The sequence below is a fragment of the Anopheles coluzzii genome, chromosome 3, assembly GCF_943734685.1.
Source record: "Anopheles coluzzii chromosome 3, AcolN3, whole genome shotgun sequence".
In the NCBI taxonomy this organism is placed as follows: domain Eukaryota; kingdom Metazoa; phylum Arthropoda; class Insecta; order Diptera; family Culicidae; genus Anopheles; species Anopheles coluzzii.
Genome location: NC_064671.1, coordinates 10,467,503 through 10,491,936, shown reverse-complemented (window position 1 = coordinate 10,491,936; position 24,434 = coordinate 10,467,503). Strand labels below are relative to the sequence as shown.

The following is a 24,434-nucleotide window of genomic DNA, read 5'->3' as shown; positions in this document are numbered from 1 at the left end:
TGGTAACGATGTGGTATGAGCTGATGGCAAACAAGTACATTCGTTTTTCTATCTGCAAATATAATTGTACGCCAAATAAATGATTTATTCAATCACAGAAACAAAAGTTATCCCTTTTTGTAGAAGAAGCATGCAAATTTAATCTTCATCAGCATTTTGTTAAGCACGTGTAGATGCTGCGTCAGAATGAACCAACTAAAAGAAAATAACATGTAGCGATATTTTCATCAAGCAAGAGCATTTAAATGTACGTTGACAGCGGATTGAAAACAAAACATGTCATGCTCGCCGCTGTGTAAAACGTTGTTTTGGTTTGGCAAGCGGCAGATCTGGTCACGAAACCCTCACGCAGCAGCCACAAACGCGCGGTAAAATGTATTCCCTTAGCTCGCAGAAAAAGTTCTGGACTTTCAAAACCGAGCAGGAGCTGGCCGAGCTGCGTGTGAAACAAAACGTTCGCTTTATTGCCAAGCATGGGGCCAGCATGACGGTGAGTATGGCAATGTTCAGTGCGCGGTTCCCCCAGCCGGACAGGATTGATCTCAAAATCGGACGTGATTTTTAATGTTTGTAGGAAGAACAAAGGCAGGCGCACTTCCTATCTGCGGATGAGGAGCGATTGTTGCTGAAACAGTATGAGCTACAGTTGAAAGAGTTCTGCAAACGATTCGAGCCACCGATGCCCAAATACGTCGTGGGGACAGCATTCCACTACTTTAAGCGGTTTTATCTGAACAACTCGTCAATGGATTATCACCCGAAGGAAATTTTGTAAGTTGCTTACACAACTATCAATCATAAACGAGAAGTGGATATGAATTGCTTGTGTCTATCTTCTAGGGCAACATGCGTTTATTTGGCCTGCAAGGTGGAAGAGTTCAACGTTTCCATCGCACAGTTTGTGGCCAACATTAAGGGCGATCGGGTCAAAGCGATGGACATTATTCTGTCGAACGAGCTGTTGCTGATGCAGGAGCTCAACTACTACCTCACGATACACAATCCGATGAGACCTATAGAAGGATTTCTAATCGATATTAAGGTAGGCTCTTTATTTACAAGCATTCGTTGTGTGCATCTTTTACGCCAGCATCTCACAATCCATTTCAGACCCGATGTAACATGAGCAATCCCGATCGTTTGCGGCCCGGGATAGAAGATTTCATCGACAAAACGTTTCTCACCGATGCGCCCCTGATGTACGCACCGTCACAGATAGCTCTGGCGGCCGTTCTGCACGCCGCCAGCAAGGAGCAGGAGAATCTGGACAGCTACGTTACGGAATCGTTGTTTGGGTCGGCCAAGGACAAGCTGCCGGTGTTGATTGAAGCCGTCCGGAGGGTTCGCTCGATGGTGCGCACGATCGAACTGCCGCCAAAGGACCGGGTACGGTTTCTGGAGAAGAAGCTGGAAAAATGTCGCAACCAGGAGAACAACCCCGACAGCCAGATGTAAGTGGAGTGTCACTGTTGTGTGCATGGAGATATTTATTTGGCAATTTGCTTTCAGCTACAAACAACGCATGAAGAAAATGTACGAAGACGAAGACGATCTGGACGTTATGGGGTCTTCGTACCATATGAACGTTTCGGATGCAAGCCTGGACGTTTCGCAGCTAAACACCACCAATCCGGCAAACATGACGATCGATTAGACTGCTGACGGTCGAGTCTAAACCGTAAGCAAACATTGCATATACATGAACGTTTAGTGAATCTGTGTTCTTTGTCGCCAGTGGTAATTTCTGGGCTGATTTTCTGAAACCTATTCCATGATTAAAAATCGCTGCTCTTATAAAAATAATTTAATTTTCGGATATTTACAATGTTAAAGTCCAAAGCCAACACCAACGTTTCAATATTTAAGGATTCTTTATTACAATCGAAATTCCACCTCTATGGTCGAACTGGAAGCCTGGGATGTTCGGTCTCCTTGTGTGCCTGTGCAGCCATCGCGTCTCCACCCTTTGGTATGATCGGTCCGGATGGGATGGCATCAAGTATCAAGGGGAGGAAAATGCCTGCTAGAAATAGAGTTAGTGCCGTTCACGAAATAATAAGGAGTGAAGAAAAATAAAACAATTCACCACCAGCAATGGCATCACCTTGGGTAAATGGGAGACGCGTCGAATGTAACATCACCGAAAGTGGCCATATTAAACAATAAGGCAACGCAAAGTAAATGCCTTGTTTCTGTCTTCTTGTTTGCAGTTTGCTGAAGGAAGGTTTGAGCACAGAAGAGCGTGAAATAAAAGCTGGCAATCACTTTCAATCATCAAAAGAAGTAGATTGTTTGGTAGCGCAGAGAATGATAGCATTCTGGTGTCGGCAGTAGAAGTACAATCGAAAAGAAAAACGGCCAAGCGTATTAAAAAAGTAGAAAGTTTCGTTTGCACAGCGTAGTCAAAGGAATTGAAATTGCTGCAAGGCTCTTTTGAGTAAAGCAAACAGTTAAAAATTTTCCGTTTTTTTGTAATTGCTTTCATTTCGCTCAGCACGCAAAAAAACACAACCACTGCGCTTACGATGTGTGTGTGTGTTTAAAGTGTAACAGTCGTTGTGGTTTGTCCCGTTTTAAAATTGTTGCTGAAATATTGATGCTTTCAGTAATTGAAATTAAACAAAAAAAGGAAAGGAAAGTTGCTTCCGCACGCAACACAAAACACATTACAGTTTAGGGTATGCAGAGTGTTGTGCAATTGTAAAGATCGGTCTGTCTGTATTGCGATTTGTGAGAAGAAGAAAAGAGTTGAGTTTTGCCGTAAAGCTTCCTCGAAGAGATATTTAGAAAAGTGATGTTTTGTTTTGCTGACTGAGAAGATGTGATGAACAAGACAGCGAAAAGTGTAGTTGTTTGTGGTGGTAGATCTGATTAAAGTTATTTTGGAATTGGATCGATAAATTGCCTGATTTGAAAAATTACAAGAGAAGCGATGTCATTAAGCAGCTTTGTTTCTTCACTAGAAGATATTTAATTTATGTTAATTTAAGCATGTTCATTGTATATTTTTACCCTTCAAACATTGATTGATCAGCGCAACTTTTGTAAGAAGTTCTGTGTGAAGTGATAATTAAGTCGAAAGAACAAAATTACCTCAACCAATTAATGCTAACTGCTGCCGTCTTGCACGAAGCTAGTTTGTGTAGCATGATTCTGTGTGTTTTGTTTGTACGTGTTTCGATCGGACACAAAACGGTAACAGAAAAGGAACACCGAAACAATCGGACAACGACGAGGGGGGAGGTAAAAGATGCGTACTGAAGGAAAGGAAATTGCCATCAATTTGTTTGCTAACTGAGGACACACGACATCGACACCGACATACTTCTATAAAACTGTAGGACAGATATTATATATACGGTTTCGTTACACAGAACAGAACAAACAGAAGAAGAAGACGAAAAAAAATAGTGGATAAACAAACAGTCAAGCACAAAAATTGGATTCAAAATTTTCATTATTTGCCTTCAAGTGTACTTGTGTATTTGTGTCTGTGTGTCCGGTGTGTTATCAGCTAATTTCAATAGATCGCAGACATTGGCATTGGTAGAGAGCGAAGGAGAGAAAGAGAAAACGAAAGTGAGACACAGCAGGGAAGTAACCAGAAGAATTGTACGATCGAAAAGCGCAATAGAAAGCTTTCGCTAGAGAAAGTAAAACAAACAAGGGGTAGGGTAGGGTAACCTTGTCGTTAACTTTACGCAAGCCGTTCACAAGATTGATAACAATAAATAAAGCTGAAGAAAAAAAAAACAGAAATGCTCTAGTGGGGCGTCAACGAAATTCCAGTCTCTGCAGGACAACTTTCGCTACCCAAAACACACGTTCCAACATGTTCTCAGAGCTGCGATGAAACTTTTATTTTTACGCGTTGTCCATTTCACCATTTTGTTTTGATAGATGGTTTTGTGTTTGTTGACCGGTTCACCCGGGCTTCCTTCTTTGGGGGAGGGCGTTGGAAAAACGGGTTAAGAAACGAGATTGATTTTTTTATCCCTTCGCTAGTTGGAGTGATCGTTTGCGATCCTCCTATGCTCCCTTACCTGATCTCTCCCTGATCACCTTCATCATGCGCGACAAAACATGGCAGATTGTACGTGTTCTGTGTGTATGTATGTATGTGTGTGTATGTGTGCGTGTATTGTATCCGTTTGACACAATTCTACCTAATATCCTTTTTTCTTCTATATTATGCTATCCCTTCCTACTATTCCTTTACTGCAAAGTACGTGTACGTGTGTGTACGTGTGCGTGTGTATGCAACTGTGAAAGCTCTGTCAGCGAGATAAAATATCAAAGTAGAAACATCCGTGCCTTGAAGGGCAGGTAACAGAGCGAAAGTTTGAGATTGAGAAAGAGTGAGGTTTCGTATTTTGCCTAACGGCCACCAAGCAGCAGCCGACTTATCAGCGTACAATTCAGCTTAATCGCGTTTTTTTATCGAGTTAAAAATGTTACCTCATATGTTGCTGTAGCTTTTATAGTTATTCAAAAGTGTGTGGATGTGTGTCTGTTTTTTATTTTATACTTATGTTTTTTGTGTGTTTTTTTTGTGTATTATTTTTTATACTGGTTTAGCTGCTGTTGCCTCTTTTTTTAAATTCATTTCTCCTCCTACCTCTCCTACCTCTCCTACCAACTATGTTCCTCGGGATGATGCAAGGAAGAAAGCAAGAGTGTACGAGCAAGCTCACGGTGCATGCTCGGTGTATTTGATATATTATGTGTGTTCGAGCTTAGCTGCTTATATTAATTCTATATCCTAGGGAACTGCTCCTGTCTCTCCTGTGCCTTCTGTTACAAATGTTCTACCGGCACTGGGTAATGCCACTATCGACAATCGTTATCAAATAATCAACACCAGATAAACTATCCTTCAGCTGCCCGCTGTCCGCTGTTTCGCTCTCAGCCAACTAAGGAAACTAACTCTCTGTATGATAAACGATACTTTTATAATGAGCAATTCAAAGTGAAACACCTATTACTGGTGAAACAAAACAAGTAATTGTTGAAATGAGATTATTTACAAAACAAATCGAAAACTATTGTTTACCATGTTTTTTTTTAAAGATTTTCTTCTCATAGAACGTCTTAAGCATTTCTTAAAGGTTAAATTGCTCCTAAGCAACTGTCCTGCTAGTACACCTGGAAGCCTAAAATTAATTAAAACTGGTTCCATAAAACTTTAGTCAGCTCTGTTTAGCTTACTTAGTATTTACTTATTTTTTGTCTCAAAAAACCCTTAATTTTCTTTTTTTTCTGATACACACGATTCAACATCGACTTTCCAACAACCGGCTGAAGGATGTCGCTCAGTCAGTTGGGTAGAGCTTGGGTAGACATTTTTTTTTTAATTTGTGTAACACTCACTTTTGGGAAAATGAAAATTGACCATATATTTTTTTTAATTTGACTTTAGCGAAAAGAAAATTGACCGAGTAGTGTTTCGGGGAGAATCGGGATCATCACTATAGGGGAAAACGGTGATCATTGCTCTACTGTAGAAGAGTGTAGTGAGCTAACACACGCTACTAAAGGTGTCTGTACCTTGATCCACAGTCAAATTCCATTATGTCGTCTACGTCGTACGTTTAACAATCGGTTCAGTTGTTTTTGTTTTTCCCCGGTATAAGCGCGATCATCCGCTTTCCGTTCGATAGTGGGGTGTTGTGTGACATTGAAAATTTCAAAGGGAGTTGCGGGCTAACTGGTTGCTGAAACTTGCATTCACTTCACGGTAGATCACGCTGTTGTCTATGAGAAAAAATATCATGGCATTGGCATTCATATGTGTGTGTGTGTTTTTCGACGGACAGAAGAACGCAACGAATTTCATCCCTTCGTTGTGCTTCGTTGTCGGTTTGGCCGATTATTGAACCAACTGGACTTTGGTTTGATAAGTTGTAGTTTAAATAATATCGAATAAGATTGAACATTGTCTGTGAACAATAAACATAAATGTAAGAAGCCAACCGGTCACAATGCGGCCAACCGAATGCGACTACGAAGGATGCGCCTTATTTTCTATAAATTGCGTTAGCTCTTCTTGGGCCAAAAAAGGCAGATTCTTTTGGCATCGGTTTGTGAAGAAAATATGTGACTTATCCGAGGCGGTATCAATGCTATGCAGCTCATGGGAAGTGTTTCTGTTCTAATTTTATGTTCCACGTTTCAGTTCGATTTCGATTCGACTCACGCTGTAACCGTTTCTTATGCAAAAGATGCAACGAAAGCAAGCGCTCGCTCGCCACGCGGCTTGCCACAATTGCCAAAAGAAACTGACGCGTTTATTTTGTGGTCATTTTGCTGTCCCAAACGCTTGACCGGAAGCTGACCCACAGCAGAGAAGCACTCGCTCACCAATACTTTAATGCAATTAGTTTTGCTAACCTTGAATGGTTTTGCCTCCCTTTTTTGTTGCCTTTTCTTTTTCGCCGCTCATATTAGCATTTTGCTCACATTCTACATTCTACCCAAAGGGTTTTCCGCATTGTTACACGTCGGTTTTTTAAATTCTCGTACTAGCCTACATCACAGTCTCATAGCGGTTGCATTTTCATTCGCTTGTTGGAATTGTATTTAGAAAAAAAAAGAAGCAAAACCATTCCCTGAGAACATCGGCAAAGACTCATTCGCTCACCATCATCTACTTCTTCTGCTAGAGATAGTAGGTAAGTTACGAGGGAAGAAACCATAAGGAAAGCAATTATGTGTTGGGAGAAACTTTCCGCTAACGTATAGCAAATAGGAAAACTCAAAGCACAGCACCGGCACACGTACGGACGGATTGTAATGAAGGTCGGAAATGGAAAGCTTCCGTGAGGGAAATTGATTTTCGTTTACCTTTTTCCTTTGTTCGGTTTCCTGTGTGTGTGTCTGGTTCTTTAACCTTGGCTGTCATTGATGTGCAAGAAAGTGGTGAAAACTGACTTAAAGTGGCCCACTAATGGGGGGGGGGGGGGGGGAAATGCATTTCAACAAACCGTGTGCGTTACCGTGTCATCGGTAGAAATATGTGAATTATTTAAAGCTTGTTCAAGTGCTGCAGGTTTGCTGAAGCTAACAAAACAAAATATGTTTCCCTTGCGTTGCTTTCGAATCAAACAAAAGCCATTATAAAATCAAAGTAACGTCTTGCCCTCGCTACATGGAACTCTACAGAAGAGCAGAACGAAAAGCATGAATACAGGCTCTTTTCTGCTTACAAAGCATCATTGATAGCACACAATGCAGTCACAATTCAGACGCTCGAGAGGAGCACTTCACAATTGTTCACCTGTGCTTGGATGGTACTTACTGGTGGAAACGCTTCCTATAATCCTGCGAGTGTTAAGCGAAGCGTTGCTTTCCGAAAGCTACCGGAAAGCATGAAAGGTACGCTTACAACCCGTGCTGCAGTGTGAAAACAGTGCCTTTGGATGTACGTCCGTTTTTTTTAACTACGCTTAATGAGTTGTTGAATAGAGGCGCTGACTCTTATCCGCCTTTGTTACAAAGTGTAGCGCGAAAAGAATGTGACACGCCGGTGCAATTACCCTGCGAGCTTAGCCAGCATACGTATTCTATCCGCGCCAATTGACCCAGTTCGGATGATTCGATACGGAAGCGAATTCTGCGAGTTTTTTGCGAGCTCAGCGAAATCACGATCGATATCCGCACTTGGCAAACGGCGAACGTTGCATGGCAATCTGGCTGCCGGTAGGAAAAGTTCCTTGTGGCATAAGAATTAGTTTCCATGGAGACGCCCGGTAGCTGACGAAGCTTCATGGAGACGCCTAGTACTTGGTGAAATTACATGCAGATGCCAAGTGTTTTTATTCTTTCTTTATATTGGCATAGTTACATAGTTTTTATGATTAGTTTAGAACCACACACCGAACGGTAGAAGATGATAATTGAATGAGTCTTTTTAAATGTAAAAAAAGGTTACAGCAATACGCATTTAGATGGTGGTAGTGATGCTCCGTACTTTCGAGAAACAGCATCCGGTTTTTGAATTACCGCAAAATTTGGACAATATTATCATTAAAAATTTCGCCAAACTTCAAAAGTAGAAAGACTCTAATGTAGCTCTTTTTGCTTCGTTTCTTCGTATCAACCATATTATGTTACCACGAAACAGAAGCTTTCATGCTGGCTTTCTTAGGTAAGAAAACAAAACCAGCGTAGCATAAAACCCATAGGAAAGAACCACATTCTTCCTTCGAATTAATTATGCGGGGTTCTTGAAGTCTATGGCTGATACGCACACACACACACAGAAAAAGGCATGTGTAGAACCCGAAGGAGAAGAAGTGATGTGCGCTCTGCGGTGCCGTAAACCCGGCGGGAGCTGAGTAGAGTGGGATTTTCCTTTTTTCGGTGGCTCTGGAACTCGGAAAAGGAAGCTACGTAGGTCGTATGTATGTGTATGGTATTGTATGGTAGAACGTGAAAAACGGGTGTAAAGATGTAGTCGTTTCAGAAAAAGGTTTAAATGGTAGGATGCGGTTCGAAAGACAGAATAATAAAAAAAGGCGCGCACACACACAAAGAGAAAAGAAAGGGTACAACTAAATAATTGGCATCGAGTTCTCGGCGAGAAAAGGGTGCCGAATCGGACAGATAAATAAATCATAAGGTGAAAAGAGGTGACGAAGAAAAAAAAAAAAGGATAAAACCCTAAAGAGGAAGAGAGATACAAACACATGTCGGATGAAATGAAGATAATACACCAACACGGGAAAACGAGGCAGAGTCGATTGAAGGGATTGAAGTAATGGGGGGGAAACAGAGAAGATAGAAGACATTGACCAAAGCTTACGCGGACACACGTTTGATTCGATCGCACACCGACGAGAACGGGAAAAAATGATCCATAAAGTACGTAAAGAGATACATTAATAAAGTTGATTGCGATGAAACTCTTCTCGGGGAAGGAATAAAACATAAGCATGTCGATACACTATACCCTATATCACGTGCACAGAACGCTATACAACATTCAACATTGAAAAACATTTAACACTCATACGCATAACAAAACCACACAAATAAAGCAGATAGGGGTAAGAAATGGTAAGACAATAACAAAATGTAGTATAATTCTAGTAGATAAAGGTACACAACACACAGTAAAAAGTGTAACAAAATAAGCGAATGTACATAATACATAAACAAATCAGAACACCAGAAGCACAGTGAAGCGAAATAAAAAAAACTAGGACAAAGACGAAAAGCAACGAAACTTCTTCGGGAAACAGCATGCTAGATACAAAGCCGGCTATACAATAGTAACAGTTTTGCACACGCTTTGCTTCCAGCCGAAGCACAAAGCCACGAGCACAACAGACAGTTCGCAATATGATCGCGGAAAGCATGCAATATTTCAGCTTTTTTGAGGTTTGCATTTTTAACCAGTACATTGTATTGTACAGCTTGTTTTCATTCTATTCCTTCTTCGGTTTGCTTGCTTGCTTGCTTGCAGGTACTGTCGCTACCACTTGTCAGTGTGTTGGGTGCATGTTTGGTTCGGATACAATGTTTCAGTTTCAAGCGTTGTTATCGAAGCAGGGATCCTTATCATTACCCTGAGGCGTAGAGAGAGTGTGAGAGAGAGATTGTGTGTGTGTGTGTGTTTGATAGATGTAAAAGCGTTGTTTCATGTTTGGTTCGAAGCTGTTCAATAGGTTTCAAAGCAGTTTGATTTTTTTAATTTAAATCTGCTGTTGTATCTTTTGCAAGCAATGCTGTAACGTGTTCGTGTTTGTCGAAAGGTATCAAAAGCACGAAATTGTATGTGTGTGTGTGTGTTGTGTTATTTTGGGCGGTGAAGAACAGGCATCGAAAATAATAGAAGCTAATTCAAAACAGTTTTTCAGAGAGATGCATTCGCTCCACCGTTGAGCTAAGTTCCGTCGTTTATAGCAGTCCCCAAAAGGCAGGAGATGTTATGGGAAGAAAGCGAAGGAAAGAGTAAGTAAATTGAAGCATTCGGAGTTGTGTTGCTTGCTTTCTGCCACAGGCTGCGCGCTATGATGCAAAGATACAAAAACAAGAGCAAAACGGGGGGTGACGCTCGAGCTGGGGGTCGGTCCGTCGATTTCAACTCATGCATGTTTTAAATGCGGGGACAAACGCGCACAACAGACGCCGTGATCCAAAGTTATATATGCTGCATTTATTATTGATCATACGCTAAATTCCATCGTACACATCAGGCGCTTGCACGCTTGCATCTGCTGTTTTTCTCTGTTTTGGGCTGGGGGTTTTGTTCAGATAATTCGCAAATATTACTTATTACACCTTACTCGCTGTCGTCTGCTTTTTTTTTTCGGTGTGGCCTGGTTTACATTTTTAATATGTGTGCCTTTTTGTTATTGTTGTTCAATGTATGATACATTTGCTGTAAGCCTATTCCCTCCACACGTGCTCAAACACACAAACTGTACAGATGGGATTATTGATTTGGTTTTTTTTTCAAATTGGAGTTTGAGTGACAATCCGATCAGTATTGTTCGCTATTTTCTTCCCCCAAAAAAAGTGTATTCATCTAAAATAATCTAACTCGGACGCAAGGCTGCTCTAACGCTGGCCACCAAAGCGGACCAGTTCCGGCCAACCTGTTTGCTTGCTTGTTTCGCGCATTTTTTTTTTGTCTGCCTTAATTAACGATACTTAAAAAACTGTCAAAAAATTGTATATGTATTTTTAGTTATTTTTTTTCGATTCGATCTTTTTTTTCTTGGTTTGTAAACCATCTGCTTTTTAATTTATTTTTTTTGCTTTTTTGCTAGACATAATTTGTCATTTTTTTCTAGCTTAATAACTTCACTAACAAGGTTTCCTATCCTGCAAGAACCAAGCGGTACGGGAACACTCAAGACGCAACCGAATCACGCACAGTAGACAGATCGAAGTTGGCTTCTGCTTTCCGCGAATGTACGCTCTCTCGCTTTCTGGCTCTCTCGCTCTCTCTAGTCAATAAAGCTCTCTCAATTCTGGATGGAACCACATTACATTCGGAGTGAAAAGCGAGGCTCTTTACGCAATAAATATGCAGTGAATGTATACAAAACGTACGACGCAAAAGGAGAAGCATCAATTTCGACGGTAGAATCTACTCTACTTTCACTCTCAGTTTACAGTTTTCTCATAATCTCTTTTTTGTGTTGTTGTTTTTAGACAGTATGTATGATTTAGCTGCGGCTGCGGTTGACACGATCTAATTAAACGTCATTTGAATGGTTTCGCGCATCGAAAAACGCATTGATGGGCGCGCGCGCGCGCAGATCATTTAAATAGATTGTTTGAATGTTAGTTTTGTTGTTGTTGTTGTTTCTCTTTTCAGGGTCATTCTGGGTAGATTTTTTAAAGATCAGATTTAATATATTCCTCCCGAGGGTATGGATGAATGATACGTACTAGAGTTTACGAGTTTTGAATTTCCAACCCCGTCTTTTTTCTTATTCTTTGGTCTGGTAACAGCTTGAACAGTTGTAGAAAATTACATTCAATAGATAAAGTTTTCCTTTGCCACTGTCACATTGTATAACTTTTTTTTACATATATCTAGAGTGGATTTGTTTACTTATGGATGCGATCATGTAGGTGTGTGTGTCCAATCCGTGGTTGGGTGTAGAGTGTGTATTTTAATTCTTTCTATAACCAAAAATCTCAAATTTGGTGTAAAGGAGTACACTTTGTAGACCGAAAAAAAGGTTTGAACTCCTTGCAATGTGACCTTTAAAGTACTTTTCTTCCTTTGCAGGCCACTCAGAAGCGATATTGAATATTTCATTACCAAAAATTCGCTACACGTCTCAGGGGTTCGTTTTCCAGGAAACCCACTCTGTTGAAGCAAAATAACACAACCTTTGCTGTACCGGGAAAATTCAGTTGAAGTTTCTTGGCTAACATTTTATTACCAGCAGTTTGGTAAACTTTTGCTGTGGTGAAAAGTTATGGAACACTTGGAAAAGCTCTGCATTATTAACAGTAGCAAAACAAAACTTCCTCTTCCATCTACTGATTTTGTGTGTTTGTGTTTGTGTGTGTGTTTGTAAGAATATGTTATTTTTCGAAAATTCTTATACATTTGAAAAATATATAAATATATGAATATATCGTTTACTCTAGGGTTTTGCGTGATGATGCTAACAAGATTCACCTGCGTCATTCACTTATTGTGTTACTCATTGCGCCATTTCCATTATTGGTTGGTAGACACATCGAAAAGCTCATAAGATGCTCTCATCCCATTCCAGCCAGTACACTACCTGTGTAGTAGAGGACCGCACACGTGTGCATGTTTTCCCGCTTTCAAACGATTCGAGAGCTATTCAACTCGATTTTGGTCTGCCTGGAACGTGGATCGTTTGCATTAAATTGGTACGCTTTGCCTACACAATTTGTGGCAAAATCGTGCTCATGCTCCGCTGTGGTTTGTGTTAGTTTGGTGTGCAGTAGTGTGTAGTGTGTATTTTGTGAGTTTTGATTATTTAGCTACGACATTCCTATTGCTCTTATTGCAGTTGATTTCATCTTGCGCGTGTTTTATTGTTCACATTGCTCCTCATGGGCACAGCTCATTGCTCGAATCAAAAGACTGGAGGAAAATACCAATAAACGATTGACAGACCATTGTGCCTAGGTTACCTTTAAATTGCTGCTTTGCTTGTGTGGGTGTGTGTGTGTGTGTTTAGGTTTTGTTTGTTTTGGGGACCATTGCGTTTGATTATCATTACACGTGAGCGTTGAAAAATAAACAGAAATAATTGAGTATCTAGCTGAGGGTTCTACGGGGAGCGGGTGCGTGGGGCGTTGTAGGATGAGTTCTGTGCAGGATGAACAAACGCAAATATTTGTATGTGTGTGTTTTTACAAGATACAATGTACTCATGAGAAAGAAGATAAACGCATTAGTCGAGCTGTTCATTGGAATTTCAACGTGCACAATTATGTTTTAGAAGGAAGTGCTTCTCTTTTTTATAAGAAAACTGTGTAACAGTACTTCAAAAAACACTCCACACGAGATGTGTTAATCAATATGCAACTGTAGAGTCAATCGCAGGAAGGATATAAGCTTCAATTTCACTTCAAGCAATGGCAAACCGCAAAGGTACTCGATAATACCTGCACAGTGCCTTTCAAAACTATGTTGCACGTTGAATTTCAAACCATGATCTCTAACATCCTTCCCCTTGCCCATGGATTTGTGTAACATTTCCGTCATAATGTTTGTATTTACACTACTGAAATGTATGCAAATTGAAAATCGCAAAAATCAAACAAACCGAGTCTTCGTTGTGCCGTCCAGGGTGAGGGTAAAAACAAAAATAGCTTCCGCTTTAATTATTGTTTTAAAAGAGGAAAAACAAATGAACAACCTAAGATGACGCCTAGTGTTGCAAACTGGATGAATCTTGTATGCCGCGTGTCTTATTGCTTTTGCGTTGGTTTGCCGCGGGGAGTTTGGGACTGGTTACTGCTTACAGCTTACACCCACACCGGGATCACCCACCTCTTGGCGAGTGTTTTCGCTTTCAACTACGCCTCCAACGCACCGTTACGTATGCGGAGTGTGTACATGTATACCAAGAGTGTAGTGTATATAAATTTGTAACTATCTAATATCGCTCTTGCCATCTACAGTAGTCCTCCTTTATTGCCTGGGATAGCGGGAATGAGCATGAGTGTGTGTGTGTGTGTGTGTGTTAGTGTGTTTCTTTTAGTTTTATTGTGTTGAGAGCTTTGGCTCATTCTCAAGTCAAGTTAGTCACACTCTTGGTGGCAAACAACAATCCACGTCTGCCGTCTGCGGACGCTGCAAAAACTATTGCTGTGCTTTCGTATCAAAAAACCGAACTGTCTACCATTGCGCCCCCCCTCTTCCCAACGAACGAACTAATAGGCTTCTAAGGTAGCTCTTCTAAAGGTTATAGCGGGTTATAGAGCATGTATAAAAAACTTGATTTAACTCGGGATGCGCTATCTAAGAAAGAGAGAGAGAGATAAAGAATGTGAGAGAAAGGGTGTGTGTGTGTGTGTGGGGTGGAAAAAGGCTAAAGTACAATTTTAATGGGATCTCATGTGATCATGTAAATGTGATATGATCGGGGTTGAAATAGGGAAAATTCATGGGCATAGTTATTATGGAAAGGGAATGTGTAAGTCAATAGGACAGAAGAGACAGGAGGGTCAAAGTAGAAAGTCAAAATGAAAATAATAAAAAGGGCGCCACTACTTTTCAACGAAAAGGGAAACAATTACAAACCAATACCAGTAAAGAGAAACTGCAAAATGTAGGTAAACGCATGAGCTTGCTAACTTGCCTAATGTAGAAGAAGGTAAAACGATAACAACAAAACAAGGAAGAAAGTTAATAAAAAGGTAAAAATGTACATATCTAGCTGGTTAGTGGTTAGAGAGTTGGAAAAATATGTTAAAACAGAGAAATACATGGTTAGAATAAGTATAAAACTAATGAAACGAATGAACAAAGTGAACGAAGAAAGATTAGTGATTTAGTATACTTATTAAAAATAAACTCTAACACTATTCCTATCATGCGTCTACTATAAACAAAAATTGAAACAATGAAAACAAACCAACTGTAAGTAACCGTAGCTGCTTTTCTTCGCTAATAAATGGTATTTAATCAAACGTGTTAAACGCAGTAACTAGCAGTAACTTTTCAAACGCTTTGGAAAGGGTGTATGATATTTACATGAGATTCATCGTCAATCAATACACTTGGGAGCAAAACAGTTGCTGACTTCTTACATATATGAACGTATGGTGGTGTACTTATACACAAAAAAATGAGAAAAAGTTGAGGCTAGAGATAAGAGTTTAGAATAAGAATGATACGTCCCCGCTCCTGTTCGGTGCATATAGTTTTCGCGCTTGTTTTTTTTTTTTTTGTTTAGAATGTATCATGCAAGGAATCTGTTTCTTTACACTATCTCCACAGCTGCATTCAATGCAGCTGCTTGTCGTATTTTATAACAAGGATCGAAAATCTATCAAAAATATACTTGCCGGTAAGGGTGCGGAATCGAAACATGTGACTGGATAAACCTGGATGTACTTCTATATCTTCCTATCTAAGCTAGCGATTGGGAAATGCGTGAAAATTGGTGTCCCTAGCGATAGCACACCAATGAAGCGTTGCTTTCACTGTCTTTAATGTTCTTCCCTGTCAAGCGAGAGGAAGATTGATATTGGATTAAGTTGGTCGGATCGGTTTCACCGGTCGAAAGACGATGAAACGCATTAAACGTGTCCCTGTGTTGCCGTATTACCGTGGCGATAGAATGTACTTTTTATAGCTAAGCTAAGATAATAACAATGAGATTATGATCTGCGTTAGCGAGAAGAAGAAAACAACGCTAAAAGTGTCTCTACTAATCATCCAAGAAGAATGTGTTAAATAGACAACCGTATGAATAGATTTATGAAAACGAACAAACTCTATCGCTAACTACTGAAAAGAATTACGAAAAAAACGCAAAATAGTTTAACTTGTAAACAAATCCAATGTAAAAAGTGAAGTGAAAGATTGCAAAAAATAAAAGAGCAAAAACCAAAGTGTTCTTCAGAATCTAAAACTGCCAAAAAGGTATTACATCGCTCTATTCTTTGAAAGAAAAAACTCCATTGGTGCAGTCTATTTTTTTATGAAAACAAAGTAAGAAAACTATCTATTTTTAAGATTCAGTGGGGGAAAACAATAACATGAGAGAAAGAGACAAAAAGAGAACAGAAAAATGGGACTAAACGAACCGATAGCGAAGAGGATGGAATGGTTTTTCTTTTTTGTTGGTGGGAACCGCTTGTGGAAATTGGGGACATGAAATGGGGGGGGACTCTTTCACAAAAATTGCTACTACAAATTGAGCACGTGCCAGGCCTAGATGGAGTGCCTAGATGGCGGCGCGACCATGTGTAGCATGTGCTTTTGGAGTGGAGCACATTTTCTTTACATTTCCGTTCGGTTCACTCTTTTCTTTTTCGCTACCAAAATGATTCGAATCGAAAGGATGGATTGATTGGGTGAGGTGCTGCTTGATTGATGTGTGAGTGAGTGGTTTGGATCCTTAAGGATGGCCCCAAGAGCCCGGGAGACTCTTGTGTGACGCACGGGCACGTGTCTATAGCACAGCACTTTGGGACGTACTTGGGCGAGTGGGCCCGCGTGGCGCATCGAGGACCTCCGAGCCGAACCGGTGTCGAATCGGAGATCGAACTGATCGCAAGGAACATACAACAGATACAACTATATAGGTATAAGAAAGAGGCGAGCGTGGTGCGCTTTAAGCGGGAGTATGTAGTAATAAAAAACGGAGCGTTTTGGGGGGCTGGGAGAGTACGAGTCTTTCATTGGTTGCGAGGGCAAACAGCACAGCTAGCTGCCAGTCGGCCAAGACGGGGGTGCATCTAATTGGATTGGTTGAGGTTGAGGATTGGGATTGAGGGGAGAGAGAGAGATAGGATGATAACAGCGGGTCAGCGGGACAAAGGACAAACCACTACAGCGAGACAAGGAAGGGGCCCGAGCGACAGTAGCTGTTTGTTTGGGGTTTTGGTTTGCTTTTGTGTTTTTTTTTCTGGTCGCGTTTCTTTGCTCTCTAAGTAAGTTAACCATAACCGACCTCGACACGCTTTACCGAAAGACTCGCTGGAGGAGCTGTAGCAAGTACACGGCCAGCACGCTACCGATGCACACGTGCACGGTGTGGTGCGGGTTCGCGGTGAGCAAGCTGGAGGGACTGGAGTTACACATATCTTCCTCACAGAAACACATATGGCCATTGCCAGAACTTTCCATCATACACACATGATCTACCATGAACAGATTGATCTGCAACTGTGACGTACACATCCGCCTCACGACCTCGTACGCTGTGGTTGTGTACGAGTGGGTGTATTGTAGTGTGTGTTTGTGTGTGAGTGTGTGTGTGTACATTTGGCAAACGTGGTCAACGACGGGAAGGGTTTAGTTTGCCAACAATGCACACGTGAGCGCGATGTGACGTTTTGATTCGTATGCCATCCACAGCATCCAATCGGATGCCATTCCAACATTAAGGACATGCCGGGTGGAAAAACAAATGTTCAAGAAAATCAACACGAAAACGAGAATTGTTCGATGAAGGGTTTTACAGTAGTGGAGACAGGGGAAAAAAAGAGAAAAATAGAGATAGTGAGAAGTCAAATGCGCCAAAAGGGACGTGACGTCCATGGGGCACGTAGTTTAGATTTTCGTGTAGTGAGTGTGTGCGTTTGCATTGGTGGTTAGTATTTTGTTGAGCAAATACACGCACAGCAAAACCCAATGGCACGAAGTATGTTAGAAACATTTATAGGGAAAAACAAAAATTGGGAAAATACAGTTCCAGACGATCCGCACATCGGTGGACGTTACGATCGACGGCACGATTGTGTGTTGCGTTGAGTTCATTGGTTAGTTTTTGTTTTGTGGTTCCGTTTTGTTATCAGTTTTGTGTGACATTGGTGGCAATTTGTTGGTTTTTTGCAATTGCCGGAATATATGTGTTTGGTGCAGTGTTGCACATTTGAGACAAGGAGGGTGTTGCAGTTTTTTTTGGTTGTTGGCGCAGTGGCGTTTGCGTTAGCAAAAAGTTTGATTGAATAAAGTGAGAAGGCGTGTTGTGTAAGCCATTCATCGGTGGTAAGAAGATAGAAGTATAATAAAGATAGAAGTATAGAAGTATAAGATAGGAAAAAAAGTATTGCAAAAGTTGTAAAAAGTGTAGAGAAAAAGATGAAGAAGGAAGTAAAAATATGAAAGTAGAGTAGTTGAAATAGAGAAGAGAAAAAATCGTTTACAAAATTGAAAGGAAGAAAGAAGAAGTTGTGAAAAACAGAAACAAAGAAGATATGTTTTTGCAGTAACAAATACGGTGAAACAATACGGTAAGAATAAGAGAAAGAAAGGGGAAAAGAGAAAAAAGAGAGAAATATACGCATTAATACCTTTGTGAATATGATGCGGTGGGTTTGTTCGAAAGTTTTGATTATACTTAATGTTTAGTTTATTTATTTAATGTATTTACTATTCTAATGTATATATGACAATGAATAATCATGTGTGCATTATGACACTTTGGCAAACTTAACCAAAAAATAAATAAATACGCAAGCAGACAACGATGAACACGTCAAAAGGGAGATGTAAACGATTTTCGTATACTGTTGGAGTGTTTTTACCAGAAATACGGATACTTGACTATTGGTAAAAACACACCAACGAAGCCATCTTCAAATGCTGCCAATCTATACAGATTTACAACAAAAAAAAGGGGTAACACTGTCCAAATGGGGAAAAAACATAAACCTTTACAGCGATGTTTTAAATACCAATTCAATGGTTGAACACAAACAAAAAAACATGACCACATAAACGAAAAGTATGAGCTAAGAAAAACACGATCGTTCATGAAACCACTCATCAGGCAACGTTGAGCACGATGCGGGCAAATTGTTTACTTACGCGTCCTGGAGTGGCGCACCATTTTGACGCAGCATCCGTTGCAGGTCATCAGCGGTGGCTGATCGCGGGGCAGGGCGGTGTAGTTGAACGGGTCCTTGCATCGCGCATCCGTCCAACTGTCACACTCGTAGCAGTAGATTGAGCGTGCTTTTGGATTGGGTTCGAGTTGGAATGGACAAAAAGGTATTAGAAATCGTTTGAAAAGGAACGCGTTTTAAAGATCACAGCTGGGTCAGATAAAGGGAAGGGTAGGAAATTAAACACTCTATTCATATAAAACAGAACAAACTAGCAATCGTTGAACGAACGAAATGGGGAACAATAAAGGAAAGGGTACAAAAAGGGAAGTTCAAAGACGTGTGCTGGAGGGAGTGCTACCAGGTGTTAAGCAACAGTTATGAACATCAACAATCGTTAGCAGGGTACATTACACTTTCTGGGTACGATTTCCCCTTGTTATGCAAAAACAAACCCGATTCAGAGCATCATGAAGAGTTAAGAAGCGTTTATGACATATTAGTGTGACAGAAAAACGACACTCAATCAGGGTAAGAGAAGGTTAAGTTCTTCAAGAACATATTGCATTGATCGTGGGCTTAATTTAGAACCGCACGTACCATTAAAGAAGATGCGCATGAATCTAACAGCAGCATATAAAATTATTATTTATAGATATTCATTTGCCAAGGGAAACAGAACGATGATCATGTTTCTCTTCCTTTGCCCAGTTCCCCACGAAGAGTGCCCAGTGCTAGCACGAAACACCACTTGAAGATCGACCCTTGAGTTCGGCACTTTACAGAACTCAATCCACTTGAAGCCCAAATCGTGGTGAGAAGCAATTTTGAATGCAATTCATAGAACGATATCAATTCCTCTGATTCATATTACAACTCTTCACGCACAGTGCCCAATAGTGAGTGTTTGTTGCTCGCTTCAAGCGTCGGCTCAAGTGATGATCACTTCCGACGCGTTACATTACACGCCTCTCGCCGCTTCCATTTCATTCATTTCACCCAACGCCAAAAGATCGATGGGGATTTGTTTTAATTTTCCTCGCTCCCGCACGTACAACGTTTCCACCGTTTCCATCGTTCGGTTCGGATACCCACGCAAGAAGATTGATTGTAAACAACGCTTCTCAAGCAAAGCAAACCGGGAATGGAAGCAGGCGCTTCGCACGATTGTAAACGCTTTGCCGAGCTGAGATGATGATGATGCCGAGAAGCGTCATTTCATAAACAAAAATCGAATGCGATAAATAAACGATTAACGAGTGGCCCGATTCAAGGCGATCAACAACGGGATGGGACGGGGGGGGGGGGCTGCAAAACGAATCACTCCGACCGGACCGGAGCAATTTTCCCGACGCCTTGCGGGGAGCGATTGAGATTGGTGATGAAAATTGAATTACCGCCATAGGCGGAGCGGAGACTGGAGGAGGGCAAAAATGGAACGTGACAGGCGGGTAATGATGATGGCCCCGCTGGCCATCTCATCCATCAAAAAGGGAAAGGGAAAGCGGATGGTTTGGGGGTTTGGGAACAAAAAACAAGAAATAATCTCGAAAGCAATATAACACTGTGGTACGGGGTATGGGCTGCATTGGAAAAGGGCGAATGGGGAAAGGAACAACATTCACCAGACCAGAATGTGCCCGAGTGCCCCCGGGGGGGAGAAATTGTTGATGATTGATGGAAATGCATAAATATTGCGCAGAAAATTGCAACACCATCGCGCTCGGTTGTTTACTACTATCGTGAGCACTGTTGATGACGACGACCTCCCCCCAAGGACGGTGGAATAAATCATAAAAAAGACAGAAATAATTCAATCAACAGAATAATTTGTACTCAAAACTTGGGGGTATTGATAGTATCGTTTAAAAGTGTTTAAGATATTTAGAAAAATGTCAAACAAAAAGTGTCTTTTATAGTATATGTAGTGCTTGTTCTTATCTGCTTACTTTGACACTCGGCGGAAACCTGTGGAATCCAAAACCAAAACACTCCTACCAGTGCTGCTTTGTGGGGAATTTACCGGCAACCCCAGGCCGGGCAGGCAATACCATTAATATTGAATAGTTCGATGATGTGAGATCGTTACCGGTGAGGCAGGTTGGTTGGAAAATGCGGGATGAAGTTCCAGATGGACACCGGATGCGAAGGTTTTGTGTACGCGGGTACGCGTGGTACAGTAGAGTTTTCATATGGGTATGCGGTAGTGGGCATGCGTTTGTTTTAGTATTTTTTGGGAAGGAAAAAAGGGAGAAAAGAGTACAATCGTTTGTTAGTGGCTGAAGATGTACGAGGTGGTGGTGGTGGTGGTGGTGAGATGTGTTGTTAAAAGTTAACGATGAGTGATGGGTGATTTGTGACTTTTTTTTTGTTATCCCATTTTCGGAGACGATTGATGGATGCATGCACATCTTGGAAACATCATTAGTGAGTTGAAACGGGGAATCTCACAACAACGGGCGCTTATGTACACTTTGAAGTGATACACATTGAGATAGAAATGTACTGTCAGTGGGAAGAAAGCAAACGGAACATAGCAACAAACGAATAAGCAAGTAAACTAAAGCGACTAAATAAAGCCAATGGAACCAACAACAGAAAGCTCGCAAGACGGGCAACTTTAACGTAAACATCAAACAATGGAAAAACGGTAACAAATGGACAGAAGCTTGGCACATATCTAACAGAAAACCAAACAAATACATTTAACAACGTTTATGATGCGGCTAGCCAACCGACTGTGCAAACAATAACTTACATGGAAAACAATTGTCCGCGGAACATAGGTAAACGGACGAAATCAGAATCACTTAAGGTGGTCAAAAGAAAGAAATAAACAGAGCAAACGAATATATTACTTGAACCACATGAACAATTGTACCGATTTGAAAGGCGTTTAAAACAATAGAATACTTTAAATTGTTGTATTTTTATATAACTTGCTAATTTATAATATAAGTTATTTTGTATAAATCGTAGCCAAAAACATTAAAAATTGCAAAAAAAAGGGAGGGAAAAAATGTTAAAAGAGGGAAAAAAATCTATGCTAAAAAAAGAACATAAAAACTATACAAAAGTTCGAAAACGTTGCAATAGTACTGTTTTCATAATAAAATTACACAGAAGATCAGGCGCCTCCATTCGGTACGGCACGTGCAGACAAATTCATTTCCTGGAACGTGATTACAACTTCCACTGTCGTGCCGCGCACGTGTCTATTCTTATCAGTATCGTGTGTGGTGATGACTATGAAGCTTGCATGAATCTGTGCGCGTGTGTGTGTGTTTGTGTAAATAGTATATGAATGTGTAAAGAAAAACATGCAAACTCAACCTACCTAAAGGGATAATAACCCACTGTTTTCGATCCATCGCTAACGGTTTGTTTGATTTAAAAATTCGCCTATCCTAATAACAACGTTCGGTCGCGCTGGTGCTGCTGCGTATTGTTGATGTAGTTTTGCTGGTCTGCCTACTGTACCGGTGTCCGGAAGCTCGAATCATATGACAGTAAAGGAACGGAGTGGTTGTTTCTTTTTGTGTGTTTTGTTTTGCACACAGAGCGCGCGTTATTATGCTGCACGGTGAAATGCAACAGTGTGCGGCAACTGCCGAGAGCGCCGCGAGCGAGAGAGAAAGGGAGAGCGAGCGAGCGCAAAGGATAACAGAAGACACTTGTATGTGTGGTCGGTTTGTGTACTCTCACACGTTGCTTGACAGTGGCGTCAGAGTGTATGTGTAGCTTAAGTGTCAGAGAAAACAGGAGAGCGAAAAGGGGGAAGTGCGCTAGAAATGTAGGAAGCGCACAAGAAAAGGTTACGAAGTGGCCGTCTTTCCGTGCTTTCGTTGGTGCCGTCGCGGGCACGATACTGTTGACGCTGGTACTACTACTGCTGCTGCTGCTGCTGCTGCTACTGCTGCTGCTGCTGCTTTTTCGCTCACTGATGGCGACATTGAGGTCTGGTGCTAGTGCGACCGCAACCTAACTCAGTCGTATCATGTTTGCTATCCGAACACAGCCAACTCCAATGCCGATTATGCCGTCCGCCCAGCCGACTGTCACTGATTCACGATGGACCAATTATTGATTCGAAAATTGGTCCCCACTGCTGCAGCAGGGTTTGGTGCAGCTGGTGCCAACTTTTCTATTCTTTTTTGCTTGCCCCAGCTGTTACCAAATAGATTGGACGTTCTCCCCCTTTGCCTGCAGATAATTGATTTTTGCTTCCTTTTTTTTCGTGTGCACACTCTTCTCAGCCACTTTTGCACGAATTTTCTTCACTCAGTTGTTCACATAGATGATTTTCATAGGATCGTTTAGCACACTCACTCACGCAAACACACGTACACAAAGAGGTTTGCTAATTAAACTTATTCCATTTTTTTATCGGACACTGTAATCGATATGATAAAAATAGAGGTACACTTATGTAAAGAAGTGATGAAGCAAATTATTTCAAGTATAGGCACGAAGATTGCGATAGAGATTGCTTTTACTCGAGTTGCTTCACTGATGTACACACCAAAAGGATGATTTGCCTTTTAAAAACACACTCAATATAGGATATTTCCTTATTCTAATTCACTTCGAATTTCCTATCAACTTCCAATTGAAACAAAACCCAATAAGAAAAGCACGCAAAAATGCAAGTTCACGCGTAACAATCCGACCGACTCGCGACTTGGGGGTCTGGTGGCACCACACGGGACGCTCTCATCCGCAATGCGACATTGACAGTTTTCCAACAGGGACGGACACTTTTCACGGCAGCACACAGCACACAGAGGCAAGCTTTCGTGACTGCTGCCAGGAGCTGCTGTCACCGGTTTCCCGTTGCCAACCAGAGTGCTGTCTATGCTCTCTCACTCTCTGTCGCTCTCTTTCTTCTTCACACTCTCAGCCCTCCACTGAAATATCAAACTGTCATGTGTCAAAATCGACTGGATCGCGGGGTTCACGCTGTACGCTGCGGCACGGAATGAGGAAGCCGGAAACGAAGGACGATTTTTTTTTGCAAACTCCCGCAGGCACCGCAACTCCGGAATCGGTATCTGGTGATGATGATACTGGTTGGCCCTTCTAGTGAATGAATGTCCCACTTGCTTTACGTTTTTACGCCATGCTCGAAGATGCGGTGCTAAAAATATATATCATTTCGTCGCACTCACGTCGGGGGCAAGAGTACATACATACACACACAGACAGACAGATTGAAGGTGCTCTTGGCCGTGCAGACAGACCGACTAGCACCGTGCCATTGGTGCTTTCCTTTCACAGAAAGGGCTAGTGGTGACACTGCTTTATACAAAAGGACCACTTTTCCAATTTTCACTTGATATGGAAACTCAGCTACAGCACACACACACACACGCACCGTTCTATTCTAGCAAGGCAATTCGTTCCGACTCGTGATAGCACACGACTGACCACCTTCCCAGTGTCGTTCGTTTTCTTCTACTGTGCCCCGAGTACCGAAAGATCCGTGCCGTTCGACGGTGCTAAATTCTTTGCATTCTCTCTCAGCTCAGTTCGGGCACTACACACTCTCACTCTCGAGCGTGCTCTCCGTGGCGCCGTTGTCGCGTGGTTAATGCAAATTTTGAACCGACTCCTAGATGGCAACGGCGGACTGTCAGACACCTTCGGCCATGTATCGCATGTTGCGTTGGTTGTCTCTGCCACATTGTTGTCATAGTATTCACAACACTACCGCTGTGTTGGTGCTTCGGTGTAGTGTGTCCTCTCTCTCTCTCTCTCTCTCGCCATGCAGAGTGGCAACAATAGAATCCCCCGTTCCCGCACAGTAGGCGTTTTTGCACGGTTTGGGAGAAAATTTGACAAATTTAAGGACATGAGGTGAGCGAGTAGAAAAATTAGGAGAAGTTTAATAATAATTTAAAGCAAAACTGCGACAAAAACAA

At 41.5% G+C, this 24,434-nt stretch overlaps 2 protein-coding genes across 4 annotated transcripts; one reads left to right on the top strand and one right to left on the bottom strand.

Moving 5' to 3' along the window:
• The first annotated feature begins 286 nt into the window (after positions 1–286).
• LOC120955253 (cyclin-H) lies at positions 287–5,228 on the top strand. The gene is made up of 5 exons (XM_040375950.2): positions 287–490; positions 575–771; positions 841–1,042; positions 1,111–1,451; positions 1,510–5,228. Exons 1-5 carry the CDS (start codon positions 374–376, stop codon positions 1,652–1,654), a joined length of 1,002 nt encoding a protein of 333 aa, XP_040231884.1. The 5' UTR covers positions 287–373; the 3' UTR covers positions 1,655–5,228.
• Positions 5,229–6,877: 1,649 nt separating this feature from the next.
• LOC120955254 (protein quiver) lies at positions 6,878–24,338 on the bottom strand. Of its 3 annotated transcripts, XM_040375951.2 has the most exons (6): positions 23,703–24,338; positions 23,010–23,650; positions 21,851–22,906; positions 20,463–20,516; positions 18,497–18,643; positions 6,878–16,884 (listed from the first exon to the last, which is right to left on the bottom strand). In XM_040375951.2, exons 3-6 carry the CDS (start codon positions 21,882–21,884, stop codon positions 16,646–16,648), a joined length of 474 nt encoding a protein of 157 aa, XP_040231885.1. In that variant the 5' UTR covers positions 21,885–22,906; positions 23,010–23,650; positions 23,703–24,338; the 3' UTR covers positions 6,878–16,645. The 3 variants fall into 3 exon arrangements, with proteins under 3 accessions (XP_040231885.1, XP_040231890.1, XP_040231888.1); XM_040375956.2 differs by lacking the exon at positions 23,010–23,650 and having other exon boundaries at positions 23,682–24,338; XM_040375954.2 differs by lacking the exon at positions 23,010–23,650 and having other exon boundaries at positions 23,888–24,338.
• Between the last annotated feature and the right edge of the window lie 96 nt (positions 24,339–24,434).

What these genes read in the sequence shown, in the direction of transcription:
- LOC120955253 (XM_040375950.2), top strand. Translation starts at nt 374, where the DNA reads ATGTATTCCCTTAGCTCGCAGAAAAAGTTCTGGACTTTCAAAACCGAG. An exon ending in AGCATGGGGCCAGCATGACG is followed by an intron (nt 491 to 574) that starts GTGAGTATGGCA and finishes TAATGTTTGTAG; the next exon opens with GAAGAACAAAGGCAGGCGCA. An exon ending in AACAACCCCGACAGCCAGAT is followed by an intron (nt 1,452 to 1,509) that starts GTAAGTGGAGTG and finishes ATTTGCTTTCAG; the next exon opens with CTACAAACAACGCATGAAGA.
- LOC120955254 (XM_040375956.2), bottom strand. Translation starts at nt 21,884, where the DNA reads ATGGATCGAAAACAGTGGGTTATTATCCCTTTAG. An exon ending in GTGGGTTATTATCCCTTTAG is followed by an intron (nt 20,517 to 21,850) that starts GTAGGTTGAGTT and finishes CCCACAAAGCAG; the next exon opens with CACTGGTAGGAGTGTTTTGG. An exon ending in GGTGCGCCACTCCAGGACGC is followed by an intron (nt 16,885 to 18,496) that starts GTAAGTAAACAA and finishes ACACAACCACAG; the next exon opens with CGTACGAGGTCGTGAGGCGG.